At 40.8% G+C, this 23,336-nt stretch overlaps 1 protein-coding gene across 3 annotated transcripts in view; it reads right to left on the reverse strand.

Annotated features, from left to right (window-relative positions):
* Nucleotides 1-224: 224 nt before the first annotated feature.
* The window catches only part of LOC148011668 (uncharacterized), a 33,361-nt gene continuing 10,249 nt past the window's right edge, over nucleotides 225-23,336 (reverse strand). The window contains exons 2-12 of one of the 3 annotated variants that reach the window (XM_087669918.1): nucleotides 14,245-14,371; nucleotides 12,847-12,974; nucleotides 12,683-12,752; nucleotides 12,496-12,598; nucleotides 10,170-10,287; nucleotides 3,216-3,297; nucleotides 3,008-3,069; nucleotides 1,321-1,393; nucleotides 1,156-1,239; nucleotides 998-1,078; nucleotides 226-791 (exon numbers count right to left, since the gene is read on the reverse strand). In XM_087669918.1, coding sequence (XP_087526044.1) covers nucleotides 591-791; nucleotides 998-1,078; nucleotides 1,156-1,239; nucleotides 1,321-1,393; nucleotides 3,008-3,069; nucleotides 3,216-3,297; nucleotides 10,170-10,287; nucleotides 12,496-12,598; nucleotides 12,683-12,752; nucleotides 12,847-12,974; nucleotides 14,245-14,371 — 1,129 coding nt within the window. In that variant the 3' untranslated portion in view covers nucleotides 226-590. Of the gene's footprint in view, nucleotides 792-997; nucleotides 1,079-1,155; nucleotides 1,240-1,320; nucleotides 1,394-3,007; nucleotides 3,070-3,215; nucleotides 3,298-10,169; nucleotides 10,288-12,495; nucleotides 12,599-12,682; nucleotides 12,753-12,846; nucleotides 12,975-14,244; nucleotides 14,372-23,336 lie in introns of all 3 variants that reach the window. The other 2 variants (XM_087669919.1, XM_087669921.1) reach the window with 2 other exon arrangements.

Genomic DNA, 23,336 nt, shown 5'->3' on the forward strand with positions numbered 1-23,336 from the left:
TGCAAGCTCATCTACTTGTTCAAATGTGGAAAGTGCTCTTCATGATTAGACGTTACAATATCCACTTTTCAAAAGATGAAAGCACACGCATACAAAAAACAGTCTTGTCTCTGAGGTGCCTGGCAATGTTGGGGTGGGAAGACAAGCTCTTTTAGGGTTCCGAGGCATATGCTCAAGAAGTTCTTCACATCTATACAATAACAATTGAAATTCACCTTTAATCTCACATTAAAAAAGATAACAATATCTAGTCTGCCTTAAATTGGAATAATAAGAGGAACATGTACATGGGAGAAATATCTGACCAGCTACCCATTTTATGAAAGCATACTAAAATTCATAATTGTTCAACTATCAAAACATACTGAATAGTGCATTATCATCCTCTGTCACGGTTGATGCCGCTTTGAATGATCCCATCACAGGCCAACAATTTTAGCTGCACTTTCTCTATTACACGAGACTATTGAAAAACTGTACAATACTGATTGAATAAAATTAACTACTGCACCTCAATCAGTATCTTCTTAATTTTGAAAAAACCAATTCTTGCCAGCAGTTTCATGAACCACCACCACTGTCTTGGTAGATTATGCAACTCCCACTAGTTCTTGTGGACATGTATTCTGGCTGTCTGACTCCAGTGCTTTGCTTAAAAAGAGAGGTGTCTCAGGCCAACTTGAGGCTATGGGAAGTGAACTTTCCTCCACACTGGTTTGTGGAGGTATGGGGCAGTCCATAACCTCGTTCGGTAGCACAGAAAGAGTCTTCTTAAACAATTCAGAACAGCTCTGTATGGGATAGAAACACCGAGGTAGCAATCAAACATTGTTGCAAACTAGCTTAGACGTGCAAGCATGCAAGCACACATGCAAAGACGAATGCTACATTACAACAATCTTTACCATCTACATTCTGCCTTGCTCAGACAAAGGTAAAATCACCCATTAGGTATTTATCATACACCAAGGGACAGCAATCCAATAGATTGTCATACCTTACTATCACGAAATGCTTCATCTAGAGCCCTCCTCCATAGCCCTGCACCTTGTTCTGCATGAAAAAGATGGAGCAAAGGCTGCAGAAGCCAACCAGCATATTATATCTGCAACTACTTTTAGTTATACAAAGATCTAAAGTAAACTGAAGCTTCACCTTGACAACTTGGCGAAGGCTTGGCCTTCCTGGTCCATACTTCCCAATTACAGAATCTGCATACTCTTCATAAAAGCTAAGCACCTACAAACAAGGAATATGTGTACACTGAAGTACATTTGAAGAAATTTAGAATCATGGACTTTGCACCCATCATTAAATTACCTCTCTGCGGGTGATTGTAGGTTGGGAAGCACCATAAATATCAGTATCCACTCGAGCCAATATGGACCAGGGACTGCATGCACCATAAATATCAGTATCCAGTCCCCCTCACCTTCTTCCTTTTCTCTTCTCCCCTTGCTCCCTCAGTATCCACTCACTGCCCTTCTTGTTTCCCCTTCCTGCTCCCGTGCTCCCACTTTTTCCCACCACCCCCGGCCCCCCTCTTAATTTAGTTTTGGGTATAGTTGAAAAGATGTCCAACCATTGGGAACCAGGTTGCCATCATGATATTAGAGCTTTGGTTCTGACTGTCATCAGTATATGGGCCCACACTCCTGCCAAGAACATATCCCATCTGGCAAGATGCACCAAGTACCTCCCAGAAAGTGAATGTACAATATTGGACAAGAGTCAAATGCTCATCTCTCACGCAGTTAATTGCCCACGTATGGAATCCCCAATGTTGTAAGGCTCCTAAATGAGGAGGTTCAAGTATCACAGTCCACATAGTCTATCAATACAACTTTTCTTGCTATCATATTTCCATATTACCATCTAAGCTCTTGCAAGCAGATGAATAGAAATAACAGCAGCCTTTAATTGCTCGAGTTTGGTAAATTTGAAATTCTATACCTCGACAATGGCCTGCAGCCTGGAAGTCTCAGAAGCTTTTCTTTGAGGGACTTGTGAAGTTCATGGAGGAATAACACATTCACATTGGCATGCTCAATGCTGGGTCATACTTGCCAAGGTTAATGTGAAATCTCTGAAATGAACAATCCCACATTGTGCCAATGACAGATAAGGGAATTAAGGCTCTGTATTTGACTCACAATGTCCTCCACTGCTTTGATGAAGAGCCTGAAAGACAAGTTGGTGACCATGAAGTCCAGGTTTAACAGTATGCTAATTACTCATACTTCTTTGAGAACCTCACATGGTTGGGCATATCGACAAGCCCATCTCAACATCTAGAGGCTGTCCACAACCTATCTAGAGGTAGATGTAAAAAGAAGGGAACTTCAAGAGCTAGATCCTAAAAGCAGAGTTCCTGTTCTCTCGCTTGTATCCTTCCAAGCTTTTTTTTTTTTGGCCCATTGAATGAATTTTTAGGAGCTAAGAGAAGAGTATTGCTTTTGCAAAATAACAGTTTCAAACAAAGCAACTCTACTAGTCAGTTCACCCCTAGGATTGGAGCATTGAACAATTACTTCTTACTACTTGAAATTCTCTTTATGGCATAGGGCAGTGGGCTCTCAAAAAAACTAAGTGCAACTTTCTGAAATGATCCAATGTTGCTCACAAAATTCTTCTGCCAGTAACAGCAGGGAGATTTTTATTCTGTAGGATAATAGGCATGTTGGTCTTTTGATAAAATTCGGAACAAAACCGAAACTGTTAGTATCCTGATAGGTATGCTCCCAACCATAGGACGAAGAAAACTTTTCAGAAAGTCATTATTGATTGGATCATTACCTCACAAGAATCACCCTAAGCAATTTAACACTTTAGGCAGCCACCTCATACATTAACACGATGCATATGCATTGCATCCAGCATCCAGTTATGCATGAAAATTACACATTTGTGCTGGCAAAAGAGCACAGACAGACAAATGCATAATCTGATATGTGGCTTAGTTTCATAGATGAAGGACACAACCACAGTATGAAAAGGACACGCAGACCTGTTGCATGTTGCCCGACCAAGCATCACTCCATACACACCCTTCTTCAAAACACTGTCAACCTGTTGAAAGTTCAAATGTTGAATCCTCTTGAGACGCATATTTAAATGTCTATTCTCAATGAATAATTTGTTTGGCTGAAGGAAGACAATTGAACTGTTTGGTGAATGTCAATGACAATAACATGTAGCAAAAAGTGCTCTCTAACCTGCCGTAGCGAAGTAATGCCTCCATTTAGTGTAAATTTCAAATGAGGGAAATCTCGAATCAGAGCAAAGACATATTCATACCTTTAAAAAATTACCCAAAGGGTAGTGGAATCAGGCACCAAACATCTCATTTTCACGCTTGCTTGCAGATTAAAAGAAAAAAGCAGGCATTGAACAAACTCTATGCTATGTTTAGACAACAATGTTGCAAGGAGAACTGGAGCCTGTCAAAATGATAAAATTATGTTCAATACTCAACTTTGTAAGCAATATTCTTGAGAACATATGTTGCCATGCTTTGAATGGTCTCTCATATTGAGAAATGCATGAAAGTTTGTTGCTACTGGCAGTCCATGGATTTTGTACAATCTAATTAAATACAGTCAAGTAATAAATGCTCAGGCCTATCCCAGTGTTCCTTATTGTCAAGCACTTGTAATCGTTCATTTTTTGGATCACAGCATTGAAGCTATGGAGGGCACAATTGTAGACAGCAGCTGTGCTTGGACGAGCAGAAGTGATTGCACGCCATGTCATCATCTGCGGACCAATTACAAACTAGGAGACCTGGCTCATGGGGAAATTCAAAATCAATTCTACATAGAAGATGTTGGGATATAGAAGCCCGGTAACCTCCGTGTATAGTGCACGCACATTGTACATGTGAACGCACCCTTTACATGCACTAAGTATAAATACATTTTATTATTTGTGTACCAACACAATTGTTGGTACACTCTTATCGTCTCGTACTTCCACTCTGCTCACACTCTCTCAAGCCGTCACGCTCACTCGTTCACTCCTACTCGAGCTGCATCCCTATTGCTTCCAACAACTCGTATCAGAGCCCAAGGCTTGGCACGCTTCCGAGACCACCAAAAGGGGACTAGGAGTGGGCAGCTCATAGGCGACAGTCAAGTCGCAGGCGACCTGCTGCGTGGAGTCGGACAGCACTGGTGCTGTACATGACGGGCAGGCGTGACTTAGTTTAGCGTGCGAATTGGCGACAGGAATCAGCGAGACAGGCGGTGTTATGGCAAGCAGTTAACGCAACAGGTCCAGCATGCAGGCACACACTCATGTGACGGCTGGCGATAGCTGACGACTAGGTGTGACAGCCGTCATTCACGCGATGGTCAACGGACCCCCCCCCCCCCCCCCGGGTCAGTTTTTTTTTTAATCAAAATTTTTCTTTCAAACTTTTCAATTACCACTTGCCTTGGCGGTGGTTCACACGCCAAAAGCTCAGATCACAGATCTGTGAGGATTCGAGCCAAAAATTCGAGGCTTTTCTCAAATTTGGCATCATTCATGCCTATCAGTGACTTTTGAGTCAGAAATTGCAGACATCATGAGCGGTGACCTATTTTGTTGAAATTTTGCTTTTTTGGGTAAAATTTCTTGACATTCGATCCCAGAAATTTGGGGCTTTTCATGTATTGGCAAAGCTTTACTCAGCTGGGTCAAATTGACTGACATTCATGCAATTTTGGACTTGAAATTTTGGGGATTTGCGCAAAATTTTGGTAAATTTCTACATCTTTTGCCCGTGCAATGGCTGGTTAATGTACAAGCAGCAGAGATTTATTTCTAGTTGAGGAAAAACAACAAGGTATTTTGCTGGTTCAGCTTGTGCTTCCGCAGATTAGTGCATTTACTCGTGTTCGTGATAAAATGGCTGCAACTTCTAGTTCAGATGTCGAGAGTTTGATGGAGATTAAATGGTTTGATGGTCATGGCTTTGACCTTTGGAAAGACCGTATGCAGGGCATTTTGTTTCTAAAGGATTGTGAGGATGCTTTGCAAGAAGATAAACCCGCACTAATGTCTAATGCAGATTGGGCCAGAGTGAATAAAAAGGCTGTGGCTTACATAAAGATGGGTGTCACTAATGACATTTTGACAAACATTAAGGGTTTAGACACAAGTTATGCAATATGGGAGAAGCTGAAAACTACTTATGAGATCACCACACCTGTTAATCAGGTGCATTTAATGCACAAGTTGGTGAATATGCGATTGGATAAGTCAAAGCCTGCAGCTGAGCACTTGAGTGCATTTACAAGGATTCTAAATCAGCTCAAAGATGCAAATTTGGATTTTGATGATAAGTTGAGGGCGATCTTTTTTATCATGACATTGCCGGACTCGTGAGAAACCTTGGTTGTTTCACTCAGCAATAACCCCAATCTCTCATATGATGAGGTGAGGGGTTCTATCTTGAATGAAAAAATTAGACGTATGTCTAGTGGAGAAGGCAGCAACTCAACTTATAATGTAAGAGGCGGAGCTGAAAAAAAAAATACAAATGTAAGACACCGAAACAGGAGCAAGAGCAAAGGAAAGGATAAGAGTGACATTACTTGCTATCACTGTGGTCGGAAGGGCCACAAGAAACCTGATTGCAGGTATTACAAGAGGGAACAAGAGAGAAAGAAAAATGCAGGAGATTAAAAGAAGAAGGAAGAAAAGACAGATGCATCGGAGACAACCAAAGGCAAAGAGAAGGCTAATGTGGCCTCTAGTGTTGTCATAGAAGAGCTTTCAAATACAGAGGCTGATGTATTATGTGCAGTTGATTATGATGCCCTTGTATGTCACATGCAGGATATACAAATTACCAAGGCTGATGTGATTGATGCACTCTTGTCAGTTGATGACGGTGTCACTCAGACTTGGATTGTAGACTCTAGTGCCTCTTTCCATGTAACTCCTTGCTTGGAGTATTTTGCTATGTTCAATGCAAGCACTTATGGAAAGGTGTACCTTGGAAATAACCATGCTTGCAACATTGATGGGATTGGCACCGTACACTTGTCTTTAAACAATGGTCAAGAGCTTGTGTTGAAAGATGTCAGATATGTGCCTGGCATTAAAAAGAGTTTACGATCTATTGGTCAGCTTGACTTGCATGGCTACACCACACTGTTTGGTGGTGGTTTGTGGAAAGTAAAAAAGAGTTCCATGCTGATTGCAAAAGGAACCAAGAAGGGCACATTGTATTGTTTGCACTATAAAGCCTTGAATGGCAAGTTTTTTGCAATTGCTGAAATTTGCAACCACTTGGAGTTATGGCATAAGAGATTAGGCCATATGAGCCAAAAAGGCCTTGATATCCTTACCTCTTTAAAGAGGGTTGATGGAAAAGGCTCTAAACTTGATTTTTGTAATGAGTGTCAGTTTGGAAAGCAAATAAAAAATTCCTTCTACTCTGGTGTCTCTCGTAAGTCCAATGTCTTGGACTTAGTGCATTTTGATGTATGTAGTATGCCCGTGAAATCATTGGGCGATGCTGCATATTTTGTCTCCTTTATTGATGATTGTTCCAAGAAGATTTGGGTGTACTTGCTGAAAAAGAAAAGTGAAGTGTTTGTTTTTAAAACTTTTCATGCATTTGTGACCACTCAGACAAGTAGAAAGCCGAAATGCTTGAGAACTGATAATGGGGGTGAGTTCACATCGACCGAATTCAAGTCATTTTGTGACTTGCATGGTATTAAGAGGGAGCTTACAACCCCTTACAGCCCTTCTTCAAATGGGGTAGTTGAAAGATATAATAGGACTTTATGTGAAAGAGTGTGGTACAAGACCATTTACGCATATTTGGCTGTGATGCTTTTGTGCATGTTAGGGATGAGCTGAGGAACAAACTTGACCCAAAATCCACCAAAGGCATTTTCATGGGCTATGGTGATGAGGGTGAATTTGGCTATAGAGTGTGGTTACCTCAATCCAAGAAAATTATTCGCAGCCGTAATGTTGTGTTTAATGAAACAAAATTGCTGAAAGGCTCTTTAGCCTCTAATGAAGATCTAAAAAAGGTGAAGTTTCAGAGTTTGCAGCCACCTATTACTTCAGAAAATGAGCCTCATGGTGCTGTACCACTGGCTGAAACTGATGATCAGCCAATTATTTTTGAGCCAGATGATGATGGAGAGCAAATAGAAGCACAAGGAGATCATGGACAGCAAGATAGGCTTGCTGATTATGAAAATGCAGGTGCTGGAAATGAAAATGAAGGTGCTGTACAGCATGAACAGCATGTTAAAAATGGTTTACAGCAGCACATGAATGGTGAAAATAATATACCTCCTGATGTAGACCCAATTCCTGAAAATGTTGATTATTGGGTACGCAGGTCTACACGCGTAAGAAGACAACCACATAGGTTTGACCCCTCCTTGCATTATGTGATGCTTGCAGATGAGGGTGAGCCTCTTACATACAAAGAGGCCAAGTCATGTGAGTTCAGCAATAAGTGGGAGCTAGCTATGCAAGAAGAGATTAAATCTCTATATGCAAATGATACTTGGGATCTTGTATCATTGCCAAAGGGAAGGAAGCCACTTCCAAACAAATGGGTGTACAAAGTCAACACAGTTGATGGGAAACCCAAGTACAAGGGAAGGCTCGTTGCCAAAGGTTATGCACAAAAGGAAAGGATTGACTTCCAAGAGGTCTTCTCACTTGTGAAGATGACAACTTTACGTGTGCTTTTTGCTCTTACTGTTGTTTTGGATTTAGAGTTGTATCAAATAGATGTAAAAACAGCTTTCTTGCATAGTGACATTGATGAGGAAATCTACATGAAACAGCCCGGGCGCTTTGTAGTCCTTGGAAAAAAGCAGATGGTATGTAAGCTAAAACGCAGCCTGTATGGGTTGAAGCAAGCACCACAACAGTGGTACAAAAAGTTTGATACTTTTATGCTATCTCGTGAGTTTACACGCAGCCATGCAGATCATTGCTTGTACATGAAAAAGGATACAGATGGCAGCCCCATCATACTTGTTTTGTATGTGGATGATATATTACTAGCTAGGAAAAGAAAGACTAGCTTGGATGCTCTCAAAAATCAGCTGAAATCAGCTTTCTCCATGAAAGATTTGGGGAATGCAAAGCATATTTTGGGTATGAGGATTCATAGAGATAGAATGCAGAAATTGTTATTTTTATCTCAAGAAAAGCACATTGAAAAGGTACTGGACAGATTTAACATGGCTAAAGCTAAGCCTTTTGGGGTACCTTTACCTCCTTATCTCAAGCTTAGCAAAGCCAACAGCCCGAAAGATGACATGGAAGCAAATGCTATGAAGAGAGTTCCTTATGCATCAGCTTGTGGCTCTCTTATGTATGCTATGGTTGCTACTCGTCCAGACATTGCTCATGCAGTGGGAGTTGTTAGCAAGTTTATGTCAAATCCTGGCAAAGCACATTGGGAGGCTGTAAAGTGTATTCTTCAATACCTTAAGGGTACACAAAGAAAAAGTATTTGCTATGGGCAAGGTACACTTAGTTTGCAGGGTTATTGTGATGCAGACATGGCAGGTGACTTGGACACACGTAGGTCCACCAACGGGTATGTCTTTACAGTTGCTGGTGGGGTTGTTTCTTGATGCTCCAGGTTGCAGAATATTGTTGCACTGAGTACCACTGAAGCTGAAGACATATTAGCTACTGAATAAGGAAGCTATATGGTTGAGTAGACTTGCAGATGATCTTGGCATGTTTATGGGTACTGCAGTTTTGGGATGTGATAGCCAAAGTGCTCTGTATCTAGCTAAGAATGCCATGTATCATTCACGCACAAAGCATATAGATGTGTGATATCACTTCATCACATAGATTCTGGAAGATAGTCAAATCACATTGACCAAAATTAAAACACAAGATAACCCTGCAGATGTTCTCACTAAAAGTCTAAGCAAAGCTCAACACGAGCATTGCATTCGACTAGTGGTAGTCGGTTAGCTAGAGGTTCATATCATACCTTTAAGTAGAAGGTTGTTGGGATATAAAGGCCCGGTAACCTCCATGTATAGTACACGCACATTGTACATGTGAACGCACCCTTTACGTGCCCTAAGTATAAATACATTTTATTCTTTGTGTACCAACACAATTGTTGGTACACTCTTATCGTCTCGTACTTCCACACTGCTCACACTCGCTCAAGCGCCGTCACACTCACTCATTCACTCCTACTCGAGCTGCATCCCTATCACTTCTAACAAAAGATCTCATTGTAGTCTTGGGACCATTCAAATTTTGAAATATAGTCAAGTAATAGATGCTCAGGCCTATCCCAGCAGTCCTTTATTATTGCAGTTGACAGCAGTTTGCTTGAGCAAGCAGAAGTGATGGCAAGTGACATCATCTGCGAAACGATTACAAACTGGGAGACCTGGCTCATGGGAAATTCAAAATCAAATCTACATAGAAGATCTCGTTGCAGTCTTGGGATTTTGACAATCTCATGGTTAGGACATGAGTTATGTTTGCAACCTTCTATGTAGAAACATGTGGATTTATTGTTGGTTAATAGGAAATAAAATGGAAGATTTAACCAGGATACTGATGAAAGTTTACACTCTATTTCTAATCTTAGCCACTCTCCTCTTACTGTTGAGCTAGGAAACATTGTCATCTTAATTGCACACACTCCTAGCTTTGGGCCTACAGAAGATGCACTAGAGGAATTGTCAAGTGTAACGTGCTATTAAACGTTTTGGAGGGATGCAACTTTGTTCTCATGAAAAGATTGTAATTCTTCCCAGAAGTTTTCCATAAAAGAGACTCTTTTTATTAGCATTTACAAGGACCAGACATCTTGCCCACAAAAGGGACTCTTGGAGAACAGAGAGGCAGTCTCAGTTTGTGTATTAAATACAAACACGGTAAGCAATTACTGTCCCCGGGCTGTTTCATCCTAGTGATTTTGAGGATAGCCAGATTGCACATTGAGACAATCCCGAAAAGGTGATGAAGTCTGGGGGTGGTGTATTTTTATGCTTTCTTCTCAGTACCCCCTTCAATGGTGCAGATTTTTATTGGTGAGAAAGGATGCTCAAAAAGAGATTTGGTATCACTAGCTCTAAGAAACTAGTTCAGATGTTTGAACTTGGTGCCGAATCACATGCTCAAAATATCACAAGAGCATATGAATCACGTACTTGAGAGGAGGAACAGTACGATTAGCAGCTGGACTCAATCCTTTTAGAATTGCCTTTCGAGCATGAATTATGAAGTGTCGAGTTGGTGATAGAGAAGAAACAGTATCCACAAATGTGCCTGACATGTCATTTCCTGCAGTTAGAAATGAGACATTGCATGAGGTAACATTTTTCAACTGCAACACAAAAGTACCCTGTTCATGCATCAATACTTGAAGCAAGCCTCACTGAAAGAATTGTGACAATTGATTAGCAACTTGTTTAATTGAACGGCTAATAGAGCTACTTCACCAGTCCATCTTATTCAGCATGACACACTGGATAGAATTTCAGTTAAAGCTCTAGCAAAGACTAGATAGAACTCTGAAATTTTTAAATTTAACAAAATTAGTAGATTTTTCACAACCTCAACAAAAACTTTTGGGTGCTTGGTGCTGGTAAGGTACTCTGTGGAAACTCAATGCTCAAACAAGAGAAGCAGAAGCTACACAAGGTCCATGAGCAAAATGAGAAAATCTGCAAGAGTGAACACTTTGGGTACTTGAAGCTGGTAAGAAAGGTACTTAGACAGAAAGATGCCCCTAGAAGAGAAGCACACAACATGGTCTTCACATGATCGAAAGGGCAAAACTACGAAGGGGAAAAATTGCAAGTTGGTGCTAACAAGGAATGCAGGAGTGAAGCACGTGGCCATCATGGGCGTAAAAGGGGAAATTGCAGCAGGATGTTAAGGCTCAAGCCAACAGGACAACCATGTATACACACTGAAGACAATTTGGGTGGCAACAAAAAGACGCACCGGCTAACCAGAAGTGGAACTATCCAAAAGTCTCAAATGTAGAGAGCTCCCCATCTCCCCCATCATCTCAATGGTGGGGCTCACATGCAGGAGGTGACACTAATGCTAATAGCCTATATAGCAATTATGCAAGGTGTCTATTGTGTAGAAAAACAAGCATGGCAATATTGTGGATAGAAGGGAAAACATCCACCTTAGATCTTAATGAATGTCCAGTGGATGGAAGAGAAAACGTCCATCTCAGATCTTAATGAACATCTATTGAATACTCTGCAAGGAAAGGGCCATGCATCCATAAGACAGGCCTCAATAGACAGTAGCTACAATATATAAGCTCTAACACACACTGTATTCAAACTCAATGGCATGTAAAAAATGTACATTACAAAACTGGTAGCTTGCATTCAATAACATTTTGGCCTGGATGTGCAAAAGCGCCCCTCTGCCATACGTGCTGGAAATTCCCAAGAATCTTGGATATGGACAGTCCAGACTACATATAGGTTATACATTTCAATGTCATCACAGCTAATCAATGAACATGGGTCACTGCTATAAGGATAGTCAATGGTAAATATTTCAGAATGAAGGTTTTCATTCCCCTCCCTTTGACTCGCTAATAATGACAGAAAGTTGAAACGCACCCACAAATTTCCAACATGCTCACATGACACAGCACAAGCCATACAAGCAAAGAAAGATACATAAAGAGATGGACGTCAGACTCACCTCCCAGGCATAGAGCCAATATGGGCTCACCCCCAAGCTGAGGAGCCAATAGTGAATGGGCCAGGCCTCACCACAAGGATCAGCATCCTATACCACCAGTCCATGCCAATACAGGTGCGTGGGGAGGGCCACATAGGGTCTCAGGTCCAAGAGTGGTGATCACATGATAAAAGGTATGCAAAAGAGCCATAGATTCCCTTTACAGAACTTAACCACCCTTAGCCTAAAGCACCTCAAAATTTTCACACTACAAGGCCCTTTAGCTGTCCTAACTTGTACAAGAATGATGCCCGAGGGTGTAACAGTCAGACACATGGGCGTGTCCAAATAATTCACATATTTAGATGCAAAAACTGCTTCTGATAACAAAGGAAGAAATTGCATTGAAATTGAGATAATTTTCTAGGTCTATTTCATATGTATCTTCCAGAAGTAATGAGATTGCAACATGAAGAGCCAAAGTTATAAGCATCAAAAGAACTTGTCCACTCTCAAATATTGTGCTAAATGAGCCATGACAGCTAGTTCACCTGGCAGACAGGGGTTTCAAGTGATCAAGGAATGTGTGGAATAACAGGACTTGTTCACAACTTATGACTGTCAGCTTTGAAAGGATCCTTATGATCTAGCATATGACAAAGACAAATTCTTCAAGGTACTAACTTACTTCCTATAGCTTATAGAAGCATAAATTTGCTCCGAAAACTCAATTAGACAGTGATGAGTATCAAATTCATGGGTGTATTTACACCACAATATACCCCAAGCCAGGAAACTAATCAATTAGAGAGCACTCACAAAGTTCATCATATGAATCATAATCATCAACTCCAATACGACACTTCACCGTAACAGGTACACTGCAGTTGTCTGCAATAGCTGCCATGGACTGGCCCACAAGCTGGTTGTCGCCAACAAGAGCAAATAAACTGAGATGTTCTCATCAAAGGCTATAGAAACATGAGCAGTGACAAAGAAAATTTACCTTGGCATTAAGCATAAGACATGCACCAAAACACCCATGGCCAGCAACCTTGTCACTTGGGCACCCACAACTAACAAGAGAGCAAGATTTGAAACCTTTCAGGATTGAGAAGTTTGTGTACCCACACTGGGTGTGATTGAGATACAAAATCAAAAATTAAATACTTGAGATTGATCTCATCATAGCTGTAGGCACTTGCAAGACGGGTAGCCTTCGCAAGGGTAGAGACATCACTTCCTCCAATTTGAAGAACAATAGGATGTTGGGACTCTGGAAACTCCAGAAACCTATCCTGGCAAAGATAAGCAAAGATAATAAGGAGAATACAGTAAATCTTAGCTACTCATAGATCAGAATGGAGGTATATAAAAGACTCAAGCATAACAAATAGTAGAGAAATAATGTTATGTTAGAAGAAACCCTGACACTGGAACTTGACAAAACACAATGTTAAAAACTCTTGCATTTACGTTGACAAAGCCGAATATTTTTAGCTACACTTTCACAATAGCTTCTGTGAGTAAAATAGCACCTAAATGAACCGACCCATTAAAGCATCCTGTCACATCAAAATGGAGCGTAGAGAACAACTCTAAAACCAGTGTACTGAGCAGATGAGCTGGGCAGACATCTCCTAAGAACAGCCACTCATGTCCAAGGTTATCAGTACCCTTCTGAACAGAAAGTTAAGTTGTGTGAAGATTCAAGCCCAACCATGCATGGTTGCAAGTTGCTCCAAAAAGCTCAAAAATAAAAAATGCAGCACCACAGCTCACCCTCTGCATGTTGCAGCTCTATGGCCAAAAAAGCTGCCATAGTCCCAGTCAAAACCTAGCAGTTACAAACTCAAAGCAGCACCTCAGTAAATGGTAATTCATATACCAGTTTCACAACCCTCCACCAGAAAATAAAGAAAATGGAAGAAATGGCAGAACCAATCAACACAGAGTAGTACAACTGTAGCAACCTCCCACTGCACAGCAGCGGTGTTACCAAACCCCAGCAGTACAAAAGCCCTGACCAGTCACAGATGCAAAAAGCACAGGTCTGCCAACCTAAGCTCATATACAGCAGCAAGATGCCAAAATGAAGCAGCTGACTGACACATTTTAACCTGCTAGAAGCCTCCATCACCAATGGCAGAAGAACACAAAGCAGCTCCAGCCTCCAAGCCATGTCTGTAACTTTCCAAAGGGAACATGTTTCCTCAACTATGTGTAGATCCAAGAGCATAAACACACGTAACAGGCACTTGAAGTAACTAGCCTACATACAACCCACAGGAGAATGCATACATAATCAGCATATGAAATGCATGCATTAATACAATTATGTGCACATATGCATGCAACCACAAACAATTACTTGCTTTCGAAAATTACACCCTTATTCAAAAGTCCTATTATCACCCCCTGTGAAATTGAAAGATGTTTCTTTGCAGCATAAAAACCCCACTAATCTTTGAAGGTTGCATTTATTTTAGCCAAAGTCAAGCACAACATATCTGAAACCATACTAGCCAGAATATTGAATGAAAAGGGGTGAAAAAGATTTCAATGTACCAGACTGTGCTCTTGATGAACAATTGTATCAGCAACTACCATTTCTGTGTACAACCATGCGTGTCGTGTGAGAAACCTTGCAAGAGTCCGGAAATGATTGTCCGTATAGTCCATCATTGGTGCAACACTGTTAAAACAGGTGATAAAAACCACCAAGGTGTGCTCTATAAATAAAACTGATGAAACACAAGTAAAGAATGAACTAGATAAATCACAAAGTCTGCCAATTTAAGGGAACGTCAAGTGAATGTGGGCAAAACTCATGCAAGAGAAAGTATATGACAGTTGAAAACTACTTGATGATAGACCCATACAAATAGAACAAAGGTAAAGTCATTTCAACTTCCACTGAATTGATATGAACTGCTCTACTTAAGGAAGATGGTTGCGAATCTTATATGGCGTTCAGGTGAACATTTAACTGAAACAAGATAGCAAACATGGTAAGTAACAAGTAGCCAATATTCTAAAAGACAAATAACAATATCAAGTTGCAAGAGGCATCTTTTCCCTTTAGAAGGGTTTCATGGCTTCACTTGTGTAAAAGGACCCATGGAAATCTTGACAACACAAACAGATACTGTGAAGTTATATATATTACATGCACAAAAAGGGAAATTAATATCCATTAGGCATGGGTTGGAAACAAAAGAAAGATAGAGCTGGAAAACAAATCTGTAGCTGAAAACACACAAATCTGTAGCTGAAAACACAAGTGGTGTGTGCATATTAACGCAAGCGGCAACTGTGTGAGCATTGCCACATTAAAGATCTAGATTCTTGAAAATCCTCTACTTCACGATGGCTCATGGCCTAACTTGTAGCCTTAGTCATCGTTCTTTGATTGCAAGCTCTTGGAATTCTAGACCTGCTCTGATTGAGTCTAAATACTCTATTGCACATCACCTCCAATATCCTGCAATATGGCAATAGTGTTTCCATCTACCCTCAAGCAACAACAAAAGCTCCCAATTTAGTCACACTAAGTCCATATCTAATAGTTCTACAATGATAACCCTAGTACCCTACAGGACAAGTGGCTTATGGGCTCAACTCGAAAGCCTAATGAGCTAAGAGAAGAAGTAATGCTAGACTAGCCTAGTGTACTCTTAAGGAACCTAGAAGCTACTACAAGTCCCTACCAAGGAAAAGCAAGGTGAGGGAAAGAATTTGATTTAACCTTAGCTACATCAAGAGCCCTTGTAAGAGTGGTTAGATGAGCCAATGGTGTGAAAATTGAAATCTAATGTGCCTGGTGTGCAAGACAAATACCTTCAGCTATCTTGAAAGGTTTTGATTGAGGGGGTTGTCTATCTAAAAAGCATTACAAACTGATTAGCTCTTTAGAGCAGCCCCAAAACATGTAAATTACCAAAAGTCTCATTAAAAAGGGCATGGTCCTAGAGAGTTTTCGTGTCCCATAAGCAAAACCCTAATTTGGGAGAATTCTTCTGCATCTATAAATAGACGAGCTGCCCACCATTCATCCCCGTCATCATATGCAAGTTTCTCATCCTGTTTTGCAGATTTTCAGCCATCAATTTTCATTAGTGGTTTTCCATCTCACGGGACTGCTGCCACATCATCATCAGCCCTGTCCACTACTGCCTAGCACCTACATCCATCTCTTGGCAAATGCCTTAACCTGCCCCAAACAGGTTGTGTTGACAGATTCCAGCTGACGCCCTGCTGATCAGCACTCTATACGACATCAGCCAGCTGTCAAGCAAGCCCGTTTCATTGCTGTCACCTATTTTCAGCCTGCATTTTGCAACTGTGCAGGCCGCCCTGCATCAGTAGACTCTCCTCTTAGTGTTGCCTGACTGATTTCAGTCTCGGGTGATCAATTTCCAGCCCATCCTCAGTGGTACACTGCTGCATTTACCAATCTGCAGTCACCAGACTTGTGTTTTGGTGACCAGCATGCTGCCATTCACTACTCAACACTCCTACAACTCCGACTAGTAGTTCCAACACGCAGGATCCATCCCCGGTGAACGTCACTCTCTTGACACTATTCAATTGTGCCCTTGAGCATTCTATACACTCTTACATTCATTTACTACATTGATTCATTCACTTCAAAGTTTCTCCTCTCTCTGTTTGTGTTTGTGTTTTTGCATTCTGAGTTTGAGTTTTGAGTTTGCATTTATCACGTTACTATCTGAGTTAATATGTTTTCGTCGCGTTCGTACATTCTATGCTTACTCTATGCAAACCCAAACATATTTTCACAAGGTGGATACCATGAGGAACAGGTGCAATAGGTCTAGTGCTTGAGGACCCCCCCAAGCTATGTCACAACATACTACAAAAAGGATTTGCATCCTTTTTATTAATTTGCACATTTAATCATTTATTGAATTCTTTGCACTTACTAGATATATAGAAAAGTTCATTAGAGATGGCCACTAATGAGTGGTCAAAGGTTTTGTGGACCCATACTCTAGAAGAAAGATAGTACACACTTCCACCTATATGCAAATGGGCACCTATGATCAAAACTCAAGCAAATGAAGGTCAAACGCACACACAAAAAGAATTAACGCCTTGAAGTATAGACTAGATTCGCCAGAACAGACAATTACGATAACCAAAATGGCATGATCATAAAATGATGTGCATGTGTAGGTTGAAGGCTTAAAATGCACATATCTTCAGATAGAAAGCTCACTTAAAGGTCCAACATTGTTTTTGCAATGCACTCGAAAAGAGCTTTCACATAGCAATGTGACACCTATATTTTGGGCAACGAGGGAAGGGGGGAGAGAGATCCCTAAATTTTAGGAGGTCTCTTCAATCCAACAAGGCCATAGAGAAGAAACAAGTGTTAGGACACATGTCACACAAGCTTCCAAGTGTCCACCACTTGTCACACCTCATGATACATGATTAAACACTTGTCTTGTACTACTCCACTTTCCCTTTCCCCTCTTTCTCCTATAAAGAGAGCTTGTTTTTCCTCATTCTACATCAATTTTCTGGGTTGTAAACTCTTTAACAGAAGCTAAAGATAGCCTAAAGTTGACCCCATCCATCTCCATCATCATCCTCCACTCCATCATCGAATACCTCGATAGTCCCTCTTCTTTCACTGCCGATTTATAGGACAGCAGACTTGTAAATTCATTACGATACCTGCTTTGCAAGCTCTTCTTCAATTTCAAAAACAAAAAGAAAGCCATATCAATCTATTGTTGTTTAACAACAGTAATCAGCGAAAGGCTGATTTCGCTGCTGTCCACACCCCATTCACGGAGCATATCTCAACTAGAGCTATCCATTGCTCTCTACCATTTGGCGCTTTCTATCCAGCCTTTTGCTGCTGTTCGGGACTGTTTACCAGCCTTCTAGCCTACTTTCCAATCACACAACTACAACCCACACCTTTCCCACCTGCCCTTTGCTGCCACGTGGCCTGAAATCAGTGTTTGTTGCACTATATGGCCAGCCACATCTGCATTTTTCTGTCCCAAGAGCCACTTGACCTACCACATCATCATCCACATTTGTGTTTCCTGATTTTGGGGCCGCTTGATTTGCCACATCATCATTTAGGCTGCATTTACCAGATTTGCTGCATCGACAAGCGGCCACATCATCAGTACATGCTACGTTTGTTGTCTTGCCCCGCATACCTATGCTGTCATTGATCCGACCTTCACAAGCTATGTTTGTTGCTGCCAAATACATTTGGGGACACTCTACTACATCTCGAGATCCATTGGAGCATGACACACTCTTCTGCTCATACTCTCTGTAACTAGCCTTCCTTCCGTGGATGGGTGGTAAATTCCTGATTACAACTTAATTATAGCAGCAAACAGTTAATGCAAATCTGAAAATACAAATTTACCTACTGATCTTGGACAATGCACATCTAATTGGCCCCACAATTGGTATCCCTTTCGAACTTAGCTTTATTGAAGAAGAAGTTAATTTGCAATAGAATTCTCCCAATTCCTTTCAGTATTCCAACTCCCCTTACTATTCAAAATCACCAGCAAGTCTTTAATTTGATTTGCCCCTTGATTCGGGCAATCAATTGGCCTTCACCTGCTTTGATGGAGATGAAAGCCCAAAATTCAATTATTTGCTGGTCCCTCCACTTGAATAGGCTAAAAACAGCCTCAACCCTGTTGAATCCAAGTCTTGTAGCTTCCAATTTTTGGCACGCGTCCCGAGGCTGCTGCTGATAAACCCTAATTTCTGCTACAGATTAGGGTTTACAGCAAAGAAATCTAAAATTTCTCAACCTCCAGGAATCCAAATGCTGAGATCTTCGAAGCAAGATCTTCAGAGCAAGGCTGTGAAATGGCTGGGAGATAAGAGGGAAAGCTGTAGAGAGAGAAAATTCAGAGATTTGTCGCGAAGAATGATTGAAATTCAATCTAATGCAATTGCTGCCTTGCCACAACGGCTTATAGATGCAAAGACCTGAAGTAAATCATTCATTTACTGCTGCTGCCCTGTCTCAACAGCCTGTAGATGTTGTCTCCTCCTGTTAATTGGTCTTCTCCTGCCCTTGGCAACCTCAGAAGATCCTCCAATGGCTGTAAATCAGACCAGCAGCCTCCCCTCCCTCTCTCTTGCAGACTGAATATACTAAAAATGCCTCTCTCCAACCTCTAAAGACGTTTTTCAGTCTTGCATGGGCATTTTTGACAAGTGGCAGTCTTTCCAAATGGTTTTTCCAACATTTTTCATAATTAAATATTAATTTTCAGTCTTTAATTATTTCGATGCCCTAAAATATAATCTAACTGGCCAATAATTAAATTGGCTAGGCAACTTTCATTCCCAAGTATCTCTGCGCCATCTTTAACCATCAGATTGGCCTTAGGTACCATTAAACGCAACTTCTCTAGTGTCATCAACTGACCCTTACGGCCAGATGAATGACTTAGGCCAACAATTGGCACCAAATGCCACCAAGTACCTGTGCAACATAACTTATAGCAATGTTTGCCTTCGACATCCTGTGATTTCTTCAGGTCCTGGACTTGTAAATGTACTTTAACCCCAGTTGCACCTCACATGTGCAACATTTACCTAATCATGTGATTAAAAATTGATCCACATGTTAAGTGAGGTTTCAAAAATATATGTCCTCATGACACTCTCTACCCTAGTCTTGGAGACACATGAATTCGAGGGTCAATTTTTACCTTGCATAGTGCATCTGTTGCATTGAGCATTGTATCTTTTCATTCGCTATTCAATTTCATTATCTTCTATGTTCATTGTCTCTGTGTTAACCCTAACCCTAACTGTGTCTCTTTATCAATTTGTGTGTTTGTCATACAATTGTGTTTTATATTCCATAGACAAGAATTTCTTTTCGTGGTATTAAAGCTAGGTACTCGCTGAAGAAACCTAGGCCCTTGATTGGAAAGCTCCATCTTTGAAAACGCGATCCAGACCTACTCATTCTCCAAAAAAGCCTATGTCAAGAGCTAGACAAGAGTTACATCCACTACCAACTCCACAAGGTTTCGACACGGCCGGAGATCCTTCTGACTAAGTTGGAGACACACGTCATTATTCTATCACAAATAAGGAGATGCAATTGATCATGGCTCACAGAGCCAAGAAAAGTGAAGAGCAGAGAAGAACTGCCTTTCAATAAAAGCTAATTAAAGAATGTATAATACATTCTTTCTCGTTAGATGTTGCACATAAATCTAAAGATGTCGCCTCAAGGGATGTAAGGGCAGTGTGAAGCACGAACCGCAATGTCCGCCTCAAGAAGTGGGAAGGTAGTGGAAGGGCTGGAAGTGAGCTGCCAGTGGGAGGAGGATGTGACCAGCAGTAAGAGACTGAAATCTGCAAAAACGAGATTGTTTTCTGAATGGAGAGTGATCAACAACAGTCGTTCTACTATAAACAACTACAAACTGCGAGTGGAAAGCTGACACCAACTGATGGAGACAGCAATAAACAGCTTCGGCTGAGATATCCTCCGCGAACAGGGTGTAGGCAGCAAGCTGAAACACCTGAAATCTACAAAAATGAGATTTTGATGCAGCGGAAGAAGAAGAGAAGTGGATGCAGAACTCGCCACCGGTCTTTGCCTTCACTAGAGTGGAGGATCTTTGCCATTGTTTGAGCAGAAGCGGCTCCGATACCATGTCAAAAGATGACGTACCAGCAAGACAATAGGGTTTTCGAGGAGGAACACGGAGTGAACTTGACAAACATGGAGAAGAGAAGAGAAGAGAGAAGAAACTCTGATGAATGGAATGATGAAGACTTGAATCATGGAGTGAATGTGATATAAGGAAACAAGGGTGCCGTAGCACAAGGCAGATGATGAAGAGAGCCACAAACCACGAACCACAATGTCCTCTTGAAGGGGCGCGAGGATAGTGAAGAGGCTGGAGAGAAGAGATGACGGACTGAATGAATCAACCGTCAGGAATGAATGAGAGAGTGGCCTATAAATAGGCACAGTCAATCTAGGATGGCGCCCCTTTTTGGGGAAGCAAACCCTATACGCAAATCCTAAACGCAAAACGTAGAAACGCAAACTGCGGATGAAGAGTGAAGGGTTTCTCAACAGCAAAGTTCATACTTTGGATGTAAATTTGAAAGGGGAATATGTCCCTCTTGTATCTACTTTTTCCATTTCAGCTTACTTGGTTTTTCACTAAAGATAAACGTGATAATGAAAATGTTGGAAATGTGACTCATTTTGATAAAGATCACATGTCATTTCTGAAAATGTGTGTTGATTCCTTGTTTTGGTCACTTTCAAGGCAGCTACCACCTAAAAGGCCCAAAGATCATGGCATAGACTTGATCCCTAGCAGTAACCCTCCTAACAAGCCACCTTACAAAGGTAGTGCGCCCCAAGAGGAGATCAAGAGTCGTATGAATGAGCTGTTAGAGAAAGGGCTGATTCAGCCCAGCTCATCTTCAATTTGTTCACTAATGCTTCTAGTGCAAAAAAAGGATGGATCATGGCACATGTGTATTGATTATCCTGCGTTGAATAAAATCACAATAAAGAACAGATTTCTGATCCCTGGGATCGATGATATCTTGGATAGATTACAAGGGGAAACTATTTTCAGCCATATAAATTTGAAAAGTGGATACCATCAAATTCGGATTAAGCATAAAGATGTATCTTAGACAACTTTCCGAACATCTTTTGGTTTATATGAGGTTTTTGTCATGCCATTTGGGCTTACTAATGCTCCTTCCACATTCAATAGAATGATGGATAGCATACTTCAGTAACATAAGGCATTTGTGGGTACTTTCTTTGATGACGTGATTGTCTTTTCAAAGAATGAGATGGAGCATCGAAAGCACTTGGTAATAGTATTCAATGAGTTGCATGAATATCAATTGTTGATAAATGACAAGAAAAGTGAATTCTTCTTGAATGAGATCCACTTTTTAGGGCACATTGTATCAGGCCTTGAATGATGGCATTCGTATGGATCTTGCAAAAGTTAAGGCAATTCCTTCATGGCCACATCTCAAGAATGTTCATGAGATTCGTAGCTTTATGAAACTTTGTTCGTACTACAAAAAGAATGTTGCTTGATCTCAGGAAGTTATTTGTTGTGCAATGCGATGCATGTGGAAACAGCATTGGGGCTTTATTAATGCAAGATGGCCGTGCAATTACTTATGAAAGTCATGTTAACCATGGTGCAAAGAGGAATTTGCAGGTCTATGAGAAAGAGCTCTTAGTTGTAACTCATGCACTATCTACATGGAAACACTATTTGTTAGGGGTTGATTTCACAGTGTAGACAGAATCTAAATCATCAAACATTGAGGTACTTTCTGATGCAGATAAAATTGTCAAGGAAGCATATGCGTAGTTACCAAGAACGAGGAACGCGAACGGGAATGGGACCCACCGAACACACATACAATCAACACTTAGAATCTAAAGATATGAAGAATTGAAACACATAGAAATGACTTTAGTAATTTGATCACAAAATCATTGACCAACCATATGGCATGTACACATAATTTATAAATTGACCTATTAATATCCTTTTTCGATATCAACCATAATTCATGAATTTAGAGACATAATAATCAACAACAATAAAGATTCAAAACATTGTAATCAGCAATGGATTGTCACATTGTAATCAACAATGTTGCATAAGTCCAACAAATGTCCATTGCAAAGCCACAGAATATGCACTAAAGTCTAAAGATTCAAGTTACAACAACTCCTAGTTCCAAGTCAATACTCAAAAGTTCCAAGAGGCTAAGTGCTCTCATTCATGGAAGATAGCTCCCCTGCGCCTGAATGCTCATCCTGTTGAACAACATCCTGGCCATCACCATCATCATCATCGTCATCTTCATTATTATCTTTTTCCCATCGTATAAAAAAATCAAGCTTTGTAACTAATGTACGAGCTAGCAAGAGAAGGTTAAAGCTCACATAACCTAGGTCATTCGTCTTGATTGCACCAAGTCGATTTCTCTTCTTTGTGTGAATGTGATTGAATAAGCTCCATAGTTGTTTTAAACAAGAAGAGCTAATTGTTTGACTTCTACAACTCTGGAGCTTCTACCTCATAGTCCTCCCACCATAAAGCAGCCCCAATATTTGTCCTATCCTCTAGTGCATCCTCTATATCAAACATCCCCAATGACTGCCAATACACAGAGTTGATTTTTTATTTTGTGTTGCATTTCACGGCTAGGATGAAGCCTTGCAAGCAATGTGTTCCAAGCCTTGACTACCTCAAGGTCTCTTTCTTGCATCTTCCCTTGAAACTCAAGAACAAGCACATATACTACGACATGCATAGGAGAGTCATACTCATTCCATCTACTAATGTATAACTCCTTAATCTGCTCATACCTATATGTATTTGGTTCCAAACTCTCCGAATTCTCAATAATGTGATCCGTACCTTCATAGATCTTCCCAATGCATAGATCCATACCATCTGTGCAAGCCTCATTATGTGCATGATATGATCAACCATTGCTTGGTGTGATTCACCTCATCCCAAAAATCTCTATCAGAGACACATGCATTACATAACACAACAGTACCAGTGGCAACCCCAGTCCAATTTTCATACTCATAACTAGCAAAT

This window comes from Lygodium microphyllum, chromosome 28 (genome assembly GCF_053477565.2).
Source record: "Lygodium microphyllum isolate KBCC chromosome 28, Lygodium_microphyllum_v1.1.10, whole genome shotgun sequence".
Lineage (NCBI taxonomy): Eukaryota > Viridiplantae > Streptophyta > Polypodiopsida > Schizaeales > Lygodiaceae > Lygodium > Lygodium microphyllum.